This window comes from Lampris incognitus, chromosome 7, assembly GCF_029633865.1.
Source record: "Lampris incognitus isolate fLamInc1 chromosome 7, fLamInc1.hap2, whole genome shotgun sequence".
Taxonomy (NCBI): domain Eukaryota; kingdom Metazoa; phylum Chordata; class Actinopteri; order Lampriformes; family Lampridae; genus Lampris; species Lampris incognitus.
This window is the reverse complement of record NC_079217.1, coordinates 20275592-20289325: the sequence shown is the minus strand read 5'-3', so window position 1 is coordinate 20289325 and position 13734 is coordinate 20275592. Positions and strand designations below refer to the sequence as shown.

The 13734-nt window shown below is 41.6% G+C and overlaps 2 protein-coding genes across 4 annotated transcripts in view; both read right to left on the bottom strand.

Moving 5' to 3' along the window:
* The window catches only part of LOC130115654 (large neutral amino acids transporter small subunit 4-like), a 36395-nt gene extending 27675 nt beyond the window's left edge, over positions 1–8720 (bottom strand). The window contains exons 1-2 of the mRNA XM_056283417.1: positions 8586–8720; positions 6150–6422 (exon numbers count right to left, since the gene is read on the bottom strand). Of these exons, the coding sequence (XP_056139392.1) occupies positions 6150–6309 (160 nt within the window). The 5' untranslated portion in view covers positions 6310–6422; positions 8586–8720. The remainder of the gene's footprint in view (positions 1–6149; positions 6423–8585) is intronic.
* Positions 8721–9945: 1225 nt separating this feature from the next.
* LOC130116135 (unconventional myosin-Ic-like) overlaps positions 9946–13734 on the bottom strand; it is a 79666-nt gene continuing 75877 nt past the window's right edge. For all 3 annotated transcript variants that reach the window (XM_056284085.1, XM_056284086.1, XM_056284084.1), the window contains 4 exons: positions 13269–13339; positions 13014–13111; positions 12557–12656; positions 9946–12184 (listed from right to left, as the gene is read on the bottom strand). In XM_056284085.1, the coding sequence (XP_056140060.1) occupies positions 12158–12184; positions 12557–12656; positions 13014–13111; positions 13269–13339 (296 nt within the window). In that variant the 3' untranslated portion in view covers positions 9946–12157. The remainder of the gene's footprint in view (positions 12185–12556; positions 12657–13013; positions 13112–13268; positions 13340–13734) is intronic.

The following is a 13734-nucleotide window of genomic DNA, read 5'->3' as shown; positions in this document are numbered from 1 at the left end:
AAAAACAGTGGAGACAACCTTGGCAGTAGCTGCATAAACAGCGTTCGGTGGGGGGGATGGAGGGGGATGGAGGGGAGGGGGGGCTTTAAGAGGAAGGGAAGTACAGTTACAAAGAATTTAGTCATCTCAGTGTTTTTCTCATTTGAGTCCCGGAGGCGAGTTCTCAACAACAGCTTAAGTCTTTGTTCCATCTGACAAACAAGAAGCCCTGAAAAGTTGGCACTGGTTCATCACATGGCCTATGGGGCACGTGAACGCTGAGCAAGCACGGTTTCAATAGGAGTGTGTGGGGGTGCGTGGTGAAGGTGTCTTGAGGTAAAAGGTAGGACTTAAAGTAAAACGGTAGGACGTTATGTCGCCGTGCTGTATTATAAATACAAGTGCAGCTGATGCTTTCTTTTGTAGGTTAAAGGTTACCTTATACAGCCAGCAAAAATCCACAGACCGCATACTTTCTATTGTGATTTCTTTGTGGCTGTAAAACCAAAACGGCAATCTATCTATCTATCTATCTATCTATCTATCTATCTATCTATCTATCTATCTATCTATCTATCTATCTATCTATCTATCTATCTATCTATCTATCCACCCATCCATCGATCGATCGATCTATCGGTCTATCGGTCTGTCTGTCTGTCTGTCTGTCTGTCTGTCTGTCCGTCTGTCTGTCCGTCCGTCCATCCGTCCGTCCGTCCATCTATCTATCTATCTATCTATCTATCTATCTATCTATCTATCTATCTATCTATCTATCTATCTATCTATCTATCTATCTATCTATCTATCTATCTATCTATCTATCTATCTATCTATCTATCTATCTATCTATCTATCTATCTATCTATCTATCTATCCTGCTGCTCTAATGATAGTTACTGCATCTCTCTGGTATGCCCTAGCTGTTGACAAATAAAAAACACTGCAGTCAGACTCGAATCAATAAGAGGCCCTACTGCACACACACATGCACACACACACGTGATAAACATGTTCAAACATAACATAAAAAATCCTCATGGATATGACTGACCCAGTTTTGGGATTTGGCCTAAATATTTTCATCACGACTGAACATTCATACATGTGTGAGCAAACACGTGCCCAATGACTTGACTGTATAATGCCACCTGTGGGCTTTTTCTTGTTCATGTCAAAGCTACAAAAACTGGTCTTTGACTAACCGGTCTATCATGGCTTTCTTCTATTATGACCCCTTCCTCCACTCCCCAACTTTGTAGGCATACGTACTGTTGCATACAGAAAAAAAAATTTCAAAAGCGGTTTAATGATTGATAGAATCTGTCAACCACTTTGTTTCTATGACAATGGGTTGCCATGGCCCAATGAGGCATGCTTTGTGATTTCAAAAATTATCCTTTATTCAGGTTTAGATAACACCGAGAGGCTCGAGGCTGATTAAAAAAACAAAAACAAAGGTCAGACAGAAAAGCACAGAGAGGATTTCAATAAGGGGAAATTATTCTGTTATTTAATTAAATTATCATTTTTGTTATTATCATTATATATAAATAAATAGATATATTTCTTATATATATATATAAATATATAATAATTATGATATTATCAATATTAATATTATTAAAATGACTAAATTATGAATCAAATTAATCAAATCTATTCATTAAAAAAAACAATCCCGTGCAAATCAAAAACCAGTATGTCTGAGAGCAATCATTGACGGCCGAGATGTGTTTGATTGCCATCATATGTTGAGATAGTGAGTTTCGAGGTCTATGATAGGTGGGTGCTCGCGTGAGGAAAAAACTGAACACACATGCAAGTGCTGTACGTAAGTGACGGGGTCAACTAATGCTTGGAAAATCTAGGAAACCCGCACTGCCTCAGGGGCGCTTGAAACAAACATGCTCAGGTGGGTTAACACACACAGAGGAAGAAAGATATAAAGAATACAAATAATGCATCATTTCCAATCCTCAGTTGCTCTAAAACATATATACAGTATGTGCAACGGAGGACCCGCTCCCTGTGCCAGTGACATCTCTAGTTGACTCTATTGCACTTCACCCTGACGTTTTTTGCGATGAGTACACATTCTGTTTAGATTGACATAAACTGGCTTTTCCAGTAGTTGAATAAACTAACGATGGTGAGCTGCTCTTGTAAAACCTACATAAACCCACCCATATTTGAAGAGACCAGTGTTGACAGGCCTATTTATAAATCAAAAGCCAAGCTGTCAACGTTAAGAGATTGAAAAGGTAGATGGAGGAATGTCATTATATCTCTTTCTCCCTTTCTCATTGTTCCTCTGTCCGTTCTACCTCTTTCTCACCAGATGCGCGCGCGCACACACACACACACACACACACACACACACACTTCAGCCCTGTGCTAGCTTACCAACATGGCTCAGCTACATCACCTTTCGGTCTACAAAACACAAGGTCATGCATATGCCTCTCTATCTAAGTGACGTGCAACTTATGTACATTATCACAGCAGGTAATTATAGGCTGGCAAACTCCTTAAACTCATTTAACTCCTGGTAAAGTGGAATGACGCAGACTGTTGTTTCAAGCTATTTATAGTCAGGTTGACGCAGAGGATGCTCGAGAAAAACTGCCAGATGGAGAAAGAGGGAATACTTTTGCCGAGCGAACCACAGAATGACCAAGTCACTGGAGTCAAATAAACATGTTATCACAAACTGAAAGTGAAACTCGAGCAAAATTCCTAGAAGGAGCTGAAGGGGGTCAGTGTATTGTGGTTTAACCCAGTATTTGCCCCAAACACCCACATTCTGAAATAAAAAAGGATGCAAACGAAGAATTATCTTCCTCCATGTGCCTCCACACAAGGCACAGACTGTGTATAATGATTTCTGTGTTGCTGACCCACTTACAGACTCCGTACCCCTGGGTGTCAACACAGAATAAGTACTAATTTAACACGCATCCAAGTGGGAAGAATAGAGCGACAAACTCTTCAGTGGGAATGCAGTGGTCAAGTTCAGAGATGAAACTACCATATATGCAGGTAATGCAGCTGCACTGGGGCCCGCACACGGACCCCTCTTTATATCACCACTATCGTACCAAAGATCTGAGTCTATGGTATACTGTATGCTCAAAAATGTGCAAAGTGTGCCTGCGTGTAAACTACTGCGTAGCAAAATCCACACAGAAGAGTTAGCTAGCTGGCGAAGTGTCATGACTTCACACAGTGAAAAGCCAGGAGATTCGAATGGTACATATGGCAATTGTAACTCTAGTTAATGGTCACACCCATATCTGCATAAGAAACTGATGTATTGTTTATAAAGGGTGGGGATACCCGCAGTCAGTTTAGACTGAACAGGTCACTTAAACGAGTGATGAAACGTTTCTGTCACCAAATGTTGTATCTGGATGAACTGGTTCAACTTTCTGTGATTTTCTTACCTGGATTATTGAGCATGCATCAAGACAAAAGCCCAGGGGCACCCCAGTGGCTCACCTGGTTGAGCGTGGCCTATGCGCAGACCTGAATAATATTGTAAACGTGCTCCGATGCCGGATTTTGTTAAGTAGGTTATCCAAAGGAGTTGAATCAAGTGCAACTTGATTCAACTCCTTCGGATAACCATGACCTGGGTGAATGAGAACATTCACAGACACGTTAAGTAGGTTAGTCTATCACTAGCGCTGACTCGTTACGCCTCTGGTCAAGTTACAGTAGGATTTGCTGAGTGAGCGGCAAATAATTACCCTGACAGAAGTCTAACATAAGCCCGGTTTACCCTCACTGAATCCTACACGGTTCAACCACAGTTCATGGTAGTTTTCCAGCATTAGACAAAGTTGAAAAAGAAACCTTGTGACAGCCAAAAGCAGACTAATAGGGTGATACAGGATTGATGTTGTTGTTGTTGTTGTCGTTGTTTTATTTTGGAAAAACCCAAGAGACTACCACAGGGCTTGAAGCTTACATAGTGGGTCATATGATCGTACTATGGCTAATGCATTAAGACAATCAAACCGTTAAAAGATCTTCTTACACCTCATTCCTTGGTCAAATGGCCTTTCATCCATGATCACTTGCCACACAGTATTGATAGAGAGAGAGATAACAAGAGGAAGAGAAGGAAATAGACAGTCCCAGTCAACAGATCAAAGAAACAGCAGCAAATAAAAGCTGATCATCAGCATGGAAATTGAATAGGCCTATTTGCACAGGGAGGTCCCCGTTAGCAAGGCTGAATAAAAATCTTACAGCTGCTGATAATGATAATGAAGATGATGATGATTAATTGATCTTCCACTCTGTCATTGTCATGCTATATAAACTGACCTATGTGCTGGCTGGAAATCTCTGCTCTTCTTTTGTGTGTGTGTTTGTGTGTGTGTGTGCGTGAGTGAGTGTGTAGGAGAGGTAGATAAAAAGATGAAAGATTTAGTAAAAAGAAGCAAGTCCTTATTTGATGTTTTCAAGAACAATTTGGTTTTACCACAAAAAACACACACACAGACACACAAACCAATCACAAGCATCCTGCTCAGTGTAGGGTCATGCTGTGCCAGCTCTGATCGTGTACAGCAGATGACAAAATAAAATGAAAATAACATTATCCCAAGCCATCTGTTGATTCATTCAGCCTCGATGCTTTCCTACTGCTGACCAAATTTATATATAGACTCACAAGAAATAACTGGATTCAAAGCTACATAAGAAGCTTGTTTTAGAGCGTGACTGTCATGGACTTAAGGACTTGTTTTTTGTTTTTGTTTTTTTTTCCCCCACAAGGAAATCCCCAGCCTGGGATCAATATGAGTCCACTCTCTGTGTTTGCCAGCCTGCAGCGGCATGTTTCTATAAAGGTCATTGTCTCTTATAAGGGAAATGACACGTCAGCAATAAAACTGAAAAATAGTTTTACAGTCATTCCTACTACAGACTGGAGAGACTTGGGCTGTAAAGGGGGCGTGTATCCCATACATTTTTGGTTCTGGTGCTTAAACAGCAAAAAATGTGCATTTGCTTATGCCCCTTCATCAACGATTACCCACCACATACCCATAACAGTCTTTCCGCCCCCCCCCCCGATAGTTTTAATCTCATTTTCAACAGTCACTGGTTTCTCATTAACACAAACAAGAGTAGTTTAAGGCAGTCTGCAGGGTTGCAAAGATGTGATATGTGGTCCATTTATGTTTTACTCACCCCACATTAACACAGTTTATACCACGCAATGTGGTCTCTGAGTGTGAATTACCTCTTTGAATTCCCTATTCCTGTTCGCAATTTAGCTAGCTTTTAACTGGTGGATTAGATCGGTGTGGAAGTGGGATGTGATTTTTGTGTCAGCTGAAGACATATGAGGTGTCCAAATTGTTAGCATATTCTGCATACTCAAAGCATGTGGCGTATACTGCATTACTATTGGGGCACACTATGCATCTCATACAATGCAGTATGCACCACATACTCCCGACGTTACGCTTGGCAGACTTACATCCAAGTGGTAGTGACCTGTCTTAACACCCGAAGAACTTCGTTGCTTTTGCTTTGTCCGCATTGATTTAACCTTAGCGCTTTATCTATGCTAAAAAAAACATTTTATCATGAAATTGTTGAAAAAATATATTTGAATTTGTCAACATTGGCTGCTGCTCTGGTGACCACTGAACACGATGTGAACGGCTGGATTTACAACCACTGCAACCCATTGTCACTGGGTTGCAGTTATATATGTGATTAACCAGATTCAGTGGAGCCAGTGTTATTTAAAACGTTGTTATCAGATGAAAACACACTGCTGTTGTGTAAGGTCTACTGCTATTGCCTGATATTAGCCGAGTAAATAATCTCTGCAGTACAGCAGTTTACAGACTCCAGATGTACTCCCTCCAGCTCCTCTGAGTCCTCCAGAATACTGCAGCCCACCTTATCTTCGACGTTGCCTATATTTATCTGTATTAATCACCCGAACTCACAACTCTAGCTTCTTCGGGCTTCTCATAAACCCATTTTAAACCCGCTGCATATTTTCACAATGCATAGTTAGCAAACTGAAAATAAGATGGAAGATGTGTTTTTCTAAAGAACACCATTGATGCAAACATCATAACCAACTAACACTGTACCCATGCACTGCCTCGTTACAGTCCATGTAAAAGTGAACTCACCAGGTCCGTGGCACAGATAAGAGTAGAAGCCCTCTGACTTCAGCATGATCAGCAGGGAGCCCCAGCCCAGCAACACAGCGGAGAACAGGAGATTCTCTATGACCGCTGTCACCGCCATCCACCAGCGCCTGGAGAAGGCTGTGGCCAGGGTGGGAGCCATCTCAGTTGAGTTCTCACTTGCTCAGCTGACGGGAGGAATGAGTAGATGGATGGATGGATGGATGGATGGATGGATGGACGGACGTACAGAGAGAAGGGGTTGCTGGATTAAACCTAGAAGGAGGGAAAAGTTGCACATTTAGAGATGTGCAATAGAATCACATGGCAAAACATCCATGCAAAAGGTTGTTGGAGGATTATGAGGACATTTTTTTAAGTCAGCAAGTTCCACCCTTAGATGTATTTAGTATGTGGTAATAACAACAACAACAAAAAAAACATGGTTGGACTTGCACTTTTGCAGCTGTGGGACTATGCAATATGTATGATGTATCACCGGGGCAGGGTTATCCTGTTCTACCCAATTTCCCCTCGAGGATGAATAAAGTATTCTGATTATGATTTCTCCCTCCATGATAATGATTTAAGAGAGCAGAAACAGCTGAGGCTCGTCAGGGGGCGCGGCTACAGTACGAGTCCCGCCCACGCACCGCCCATCGCCACTGCCCACGTCGCATCTGATTGGCGAACAGTTTCATGTGCCGTCGCGATTGGCTGCGGGTAACGCAGCTCTTCGCACAGCTGCACGTGAGTCCGTGCTCCAGCCGGTTCGAACCAGTGCGGCGCGAGATTCTCCGTTTTTTGTTCTCTCTCTCTCTCTCTCTCTCTCTCTCTCTCTCTCTCTCTCTCTCTCTCTCTCTCTCTCTCTCTCTCTCTCTCTCTCTCTCTCAGTTCAATTCAATAATGCTTTATTGACATGGCTGCATTAATTACAATGTTGACAAAGCAGGTGACAACAGGTCAACAGAGTACCCCCCCCAAAAAAAAGAAGGAAAAAGGAATAGGTAGAACTGGCAGAAATATAGAACAGCACTTTAACAGCAACTGAGAGTAATTCTCTCTCTCTCTCTCTCTCTCTCTCTCTCTCTCTCTCTCTCTCTCTCTCTCTCTCTCTCTCTCTCTCTCTCTCTCTCTCTCTCTCTCTGAACCCCAAACCTACGCTAATGTACGGGTCCAAACAATAACCAGACTACTAACTAATGTACACATAAACCATCCGATTATCGACATCAAATGAGTCTCAAATGCAATTTAATAATCAGGCAACCTCATTAATGCGGCCTCGGTATATTTAGTTATTATAATCGGCGAGTTCGCCTAGAATTCAGATTGCCTGTTGTTTCGTTAACTCACAACACAACGACCTTTTTTCCCCTTGTTCAATTAGTGTCAAACTGGGTGACTTTTCTTTTCGAAGGGTTAAGTTGCAACTCGCTGCTGTGGGACTTCATCCCTGAGCGACATTACGCATATGCTGCCTATCAAACCCCGATCCCTTCTGTTCCTCTGACGGGTTCGCAAGCTACGTAGAACAATAACGGTGTATTCTGCAGTCAACGTACAGCACCAGAACTGGTCTGAACAGGACTGGAATCATCATCACACACACACACACACACACACACACACACACACACACACACACACACACACACACACACACACACACACACCCTCCCTCCTCTCCATCCTTTTCTGCGCCCAGCAAGCAGCTCTCAGCTGTTTGGTATCAACAACAGTGTCCGCAGCACGCCGCGTTCACACGGCCAAAATCACTCGGCTACCGAACCACAGGCAGCACATCCAGATCGCCGGCCGCAGAGCTCCCTGCCATTGCATTCAGGGTAGCATTAAAATAAATAAAATAAAAAAAATCTCTGCAATCTCAACTTTTTGTTGTGGCGTTTAATTTCCTATGGGCGATTGTCGTCACACTGTGGAGGGGTACACTTTCATGGAACACTAATCCAAGACGACAAATACATCGAAACCAGTTGTAACATTACTCTTAACAAAGCTGTTGAAGGTGATGTACATAATATGTCGGATATAAGTACAGCACAATGAATTTGGGAGTTACTGGTCATGAAACTGAGGACAAAAAACAAAACAAAAACAAACAATAATTGTGTTTCGAAAGCCTGTTAAAGCTCAATATCCCGTGACAAAAACCAGATCTTACAATTACCGTCACATGTATAGACAATTTCATGTTTTTTGTGTTTCCTCTTCTGTGTTGTGATCAACAAGATTCTTTTGACACGGACAGGTTAAAATAAATTAACTATATCACGTCGATGCAGAAGGCATCATGTCGTTTTAAAAAAAGTCCACATCTGAACTGTTATGTCAACAATCTACAGTCTCCTTTCTCACTAAGGTACAGTTAGTTACACAGCCGGGAGAGCATCCCTGGTGCGGAAGCAGTTTGCCTACCTGAGAGTGTGTCTGGGTTGAAGAACAATGACAATGGTCTTCCCTCAGTGAATTCTGCCTCTGAAGGTGTTGTTGTTCCTCAAGAAGTGAGCCAGATACCTGTAACGGAAATTCATCTGGTTTTTATCTTGAGCCTCTTTTGCATCAATATTTCCCCCCCTTTAATCCCTCATGCTCCTTCCTTTATATCAGCGCAGAGCGGTGCACAAACAAGTCCGCGTTCCCATTGGCTGGAGTCTGAGCTAGAGACTAGTCTAAACCAATCAGCGGGCGCCTAAATGGTGGAAATAAATAATTCATATTTGACAAAAAAAACAGCCGACTGATGTTTACGCACCAAAACGCAAAACAGTCCACAATGTGTTTTAGGCGAACTTCGAGAGCGATTGTGTCTTAACCAGTAAAAAACGACACCCAGTCTAAACAAAACAATTAAAAAACAACAACAACCCCGCATTACGATTATTCCCCTGGAGAGATTTTGGCAGAGAAGTTACGCCAAGTTTCAGTGTTTTCTGTACTGCCTCGCAATGTAGTAAACACGATTAGTGGAACTACAGAGATTAAATAAGTGTTTAAACACCTTTAAGACGCCGAACAAACGTTTGTATTTTCCCTGCTTAAGTAATAATAGATTCTAACCCACGTTTGGTCCAGTCTCCCAAGTTGTTGACTGACTTCATTCCATACCCAAGTTTCCTAGAAATTCGGGAAGGGAGAGTTCACATGGACCACAGGGGAGAAAGGATGCGAAGAGGTACAGCTGGCGATTGCTCACACTGAGGGAGACATCTAGTGGTTACTTCACACAGCTAGCCGGTTAAAACATCTCCAGAGGCCTGGGTGGGTGATGCTTACAGACAGCGAGACAGACAGACAGGCAGGCAGGCAGGCAGGCAGGCAGGCAGGCATACAGACAGACAGACAGACAGGCAGGCAGGCAGGCAGGCAGACGGACAGACAGTGACAGACGGGCAGGCAGACAGACAGACAGGCAGAGAGACAAACAGGCAGGCAGACAGACAAGCAGGCAGATAGACAGGCAGGCAGACAACCTTTGCTTTTACATGTCATTTGAAAAAGTGCATATGTACTCTTCGTTCATACTCTTCCCTCAGTCAAACAAACATTCTGTACATTATGCTTGGATAATGAGGTTGGTGAAAATGTCTGTATCAGGACAGCAGAGTTTAGATAGGAAATGTAGTCTCATATTAAGTTCATTCCAGATCCCCTTCCAGATGCTATTTATGAGCCATTTTCTTGTTGAATCGTAAGAAAAACATGTTTAGCAGCTGATGCTGAGAAAGAAAAAAAAGTGACATCGCATGAACATAGGCATCAGACAGAGCTGTTTGTCATTTTTTGTTTATCTTTTAATATAGCTTTAGTATCTCACATATTTAGTGTGCTGGCATAATTATACATTGGTTGGTGCATACAGTAAGTCAGGACTGATAATAACAGGTGTGCATCTGCAGATCAATGAACAAATGTGTGATTTAGTTTGGATAAAGGTTACACGGAGGAAAAACCTTTGGGTGACGCCTTTAGACAGTCCTGGACAGTTTAAGAATGATTCGGACACCATTGGCCATACACCCCATTCCCAATTAACAGATGACACAGGTCAGGAGGTATTTCCCATAATTCTATAAAAAAAAATCTGTTGTATTTCTATCAAACAACAAGGCACATTAGCAAAAAGTTTGCTCCATGAAACCATACTAAAAGCTCTTCTTTTCCCCTCTTCAATGTTTCACATAATCAAACCTCACTTGGCTTGAATCTCTCATTATAAAGCAGAACACATTACATAATAGTTCTCCCACCAAGAAAAGGACACAACATTGACACTTCATAAATCATACAACACTGAATCAATATAAATTCACTGGGTCACTTCGGCCGTTATTGTGTTAAGCGTCGCAGCACCTGGGTGAACTGCACCTGTCTCGCTCAGGGTCATCAGAGAACTATAGTGTCATTTCGCTGGGTCAGTTCTCGTTTCGCCGCACTTCCTATCCGACGCCGTTTCAGTTACAGCACCCCAAAGGCCTTATGAGATTTCCATGGCACGACTTCTTCGTTATATGGGCAGTAATGTGGGCTGTAGAGCTGGCGGGTGAGCTGGACAGCAACACGGGACCAGAGGTAGCCAGCAGGCCAGCTCAGTAATAGATCATACATACAATGCGCTCAGGGGAGGAGGAGACTTCAGAAGTGAAGCGGAAATGTACAGCACAGAAGAAGAGGACGTTAAAAAGGTGTGGCTGAGAGTGGCCAGAGATGTTCACGCATCAGAAACACGTTCTGTGATCCTGAACAAGAGAACTTGGTAAAACTATTGCATGTGTGGCTGCTCATTTATGCATACAAAGTAAGCGTGTCTCTGAAAATCACTTCCTCTGCTTATGTTTCTTTATATACGCCCTCTTTAATTCCTTAGTCAGATGATGATGATGATGATAGGTTTTAACTGACTCGACTCTGTTCTCAGAGTGTCATAGTTTTAATGGGTCAATAATGGTAAAAAATTATTAATCTAGATAAAAATCACTTACAATAACTTAGCCAAGGAGAAAGGCACAAGTGTATATTGAAAAGGGATATGACAAAAGCAAGCAGCCATTACGCCTTTTCCTTTTCCAGCTTGTTTCTTTCTCTTGTCTTTTCTCATCTTTCTTGCACATTCTTTGTTCTTTTATCCTGTAGCTATATGCACTATTCATCCACTACAGCAAATCCCTCATGTAGGTTTTCCTCCTATCCAACATTTCTGAACACAAACACCACTGTTTGGAATAAGATCTGGGCATATATCTGACAATTTATGCTGATTTAGTGAGCCACCATACGGTGGAAACAGTGCTGTGGGTGTGTGATGTCCATGCTGTCTCACCGATGGGTCTCTTCCAATCAAACCTTCAAACTATGATGTCAAATGATGACCATCCTCTTTTTTTCAGTCCTGTCTCCTAACTTCTCAGCAGCTAGCCTACATACAATTAGCCTTGTTCTAGAAACTTCCATGCTTCCACGTAAAGCCATTTGCCTCAGTTAGAAATGGAGTGTCAGGAAGGCAATCAAGATAATTAACTGAGCAGAGAAAGACTAAAAAAAGCACATTAAAGGAAAAAGCAACAAGCCGTAAACCAACTCTGATTTTCATCAACAACAATCCCATTCTCATTTTCTTGTCATGTCTCTTATTCTGGCGCTTCTCTGTTTGCTTGGTCATATTCTCAGATTAAGCATGATAGACACCCATGGTGCAGGAAAATTGCACCTAAATATGTTATTCTTTGGCTTCACATATATATACACATATATAATTAGAATATCCAAACAACAACAGTATTAATCCCCAAAAAATATAATATATAAACATAAATATATCAATTAGTTTACTGGACTTTTAATTCTTAATTGGAAGCACATGCCATCTATGTAGTGACAGTTGGCATCTGATTGGCTTAGGCAGAGCGGGATCTGCGGTCATGTGATTGGTGGATAGGAGAGGTCAGGCAAATGCATTTCCTGTGATGAGATCACATGGTCAGAGGTGGGCATCATCTGGAGTTTAGTCTTGGGGCGGTCTGTAAGGGTGGAACGTTACATGAGAAACTTAATATCGCATCTTAAAAAGTTTTCCTTGCGATCATGGGACACATGCAAGGAGATAAACACATCATCTTAGTGTACACACACACACACACACACACACACACACACACACACACACACACACACACACACACAATATAATTACAGCAACTTTGGAAAGAAGATGTGAGAATTCCATATATTTCATTTCATCTTATTCATCATAATTATTGATGAATTTCAACATCAACTTGAGTAACAGTTGTTGTAAGGAGAATAAATTTCAGTGTTGCATTCATATGGCATTAGATTAAAAAAAACCTCCATTTGTTTAAATGTAATAGAGGATGATTTTGCCCACTTACCACCGACAAATGTCCATTCTTAGCTTTGACCACCACTAGTTCTGACCCAGGGGTGAAGTCAATGATTCCCTCTTTCCCTTTACCCACAGTGAAGGTTATGCTGGAAGAAGGACAGAGGGAAAAAATAGATGTCACTGGCTAATTTCCACAGTTTACTGGTAGTAGCTGTGGAGTACTTTGCACAGACGATTAACAATTTTCACGTTTCCAGATTCTCAACTAGATAAAGAAAATGAAGAAAATATTCAATTGAGCCTTCAAATCCCACTTGATGCAGCGATCAAGTATTTTCTTCACCATTCTACTCATATAGGGAGTTGGTGGGTAGTTGCGACTGCTACGATAAATAAGGTAAAGACGACATTATAGGGTGTGAACAAAAACACACATGCGCACAAAAAAACCCCAGCTCCTCCTTTGTATGACCCATCACAAAGATCATTCTGCTGAGTCTCACCTTCCCTGGTTGATGTTGATGCTGTTTATTTTGTCAGCACAGATGGCCACCTTGGTCAAGGTTTCAATTACATGGTCACTCTGCAGAACTACGTCTCCCTAGGGAAACACGGATCGAACCATTCGGGCAACAGAACTCATAGATGGACTTACAACATGCAATAACGTGCAATGTTGTGCACTGACATTAACGCTTATATCGCTTATGCATGCTCCTAACATGCAAAACAAACATAAAATGTCTCTTTTCTTTCACCTTTTGCTTGTTGTCATCGCTGGGGACATGCAAAACGAATAACCCATCACTGAGAGAGCTGACTGAGATTCCTAAGAAAGCAAAAAAACAAGAGTTTAACCATGGAACAACAACCTGTGGAAAATTTGAGCACCAGAAGTTAGGGCTGGGAATCAGCAGGCATCTCCCGAATCGATATTACAATGATATTTTAGTGCCATTCTTATAATTACTGCAATTTTTCAGTTATCAGTTATAAATATTCCAATTCAATATTACATCACCTCTTATCTACAGCAAAATGTAGAAACTACAATAATCCAAAGAAAATATAGAACAAATGTTAAAAAATTTCCCTGGGTGACCATTCAAAAGATTCAAATTCAAACATTTAGAGATGTAGAAATCATTACATCAAGCATCTACACATCATCTGTTCATTGTGCTTCAAACACTGGAATTCAGGGGAAATGCAGCAATATTAAAA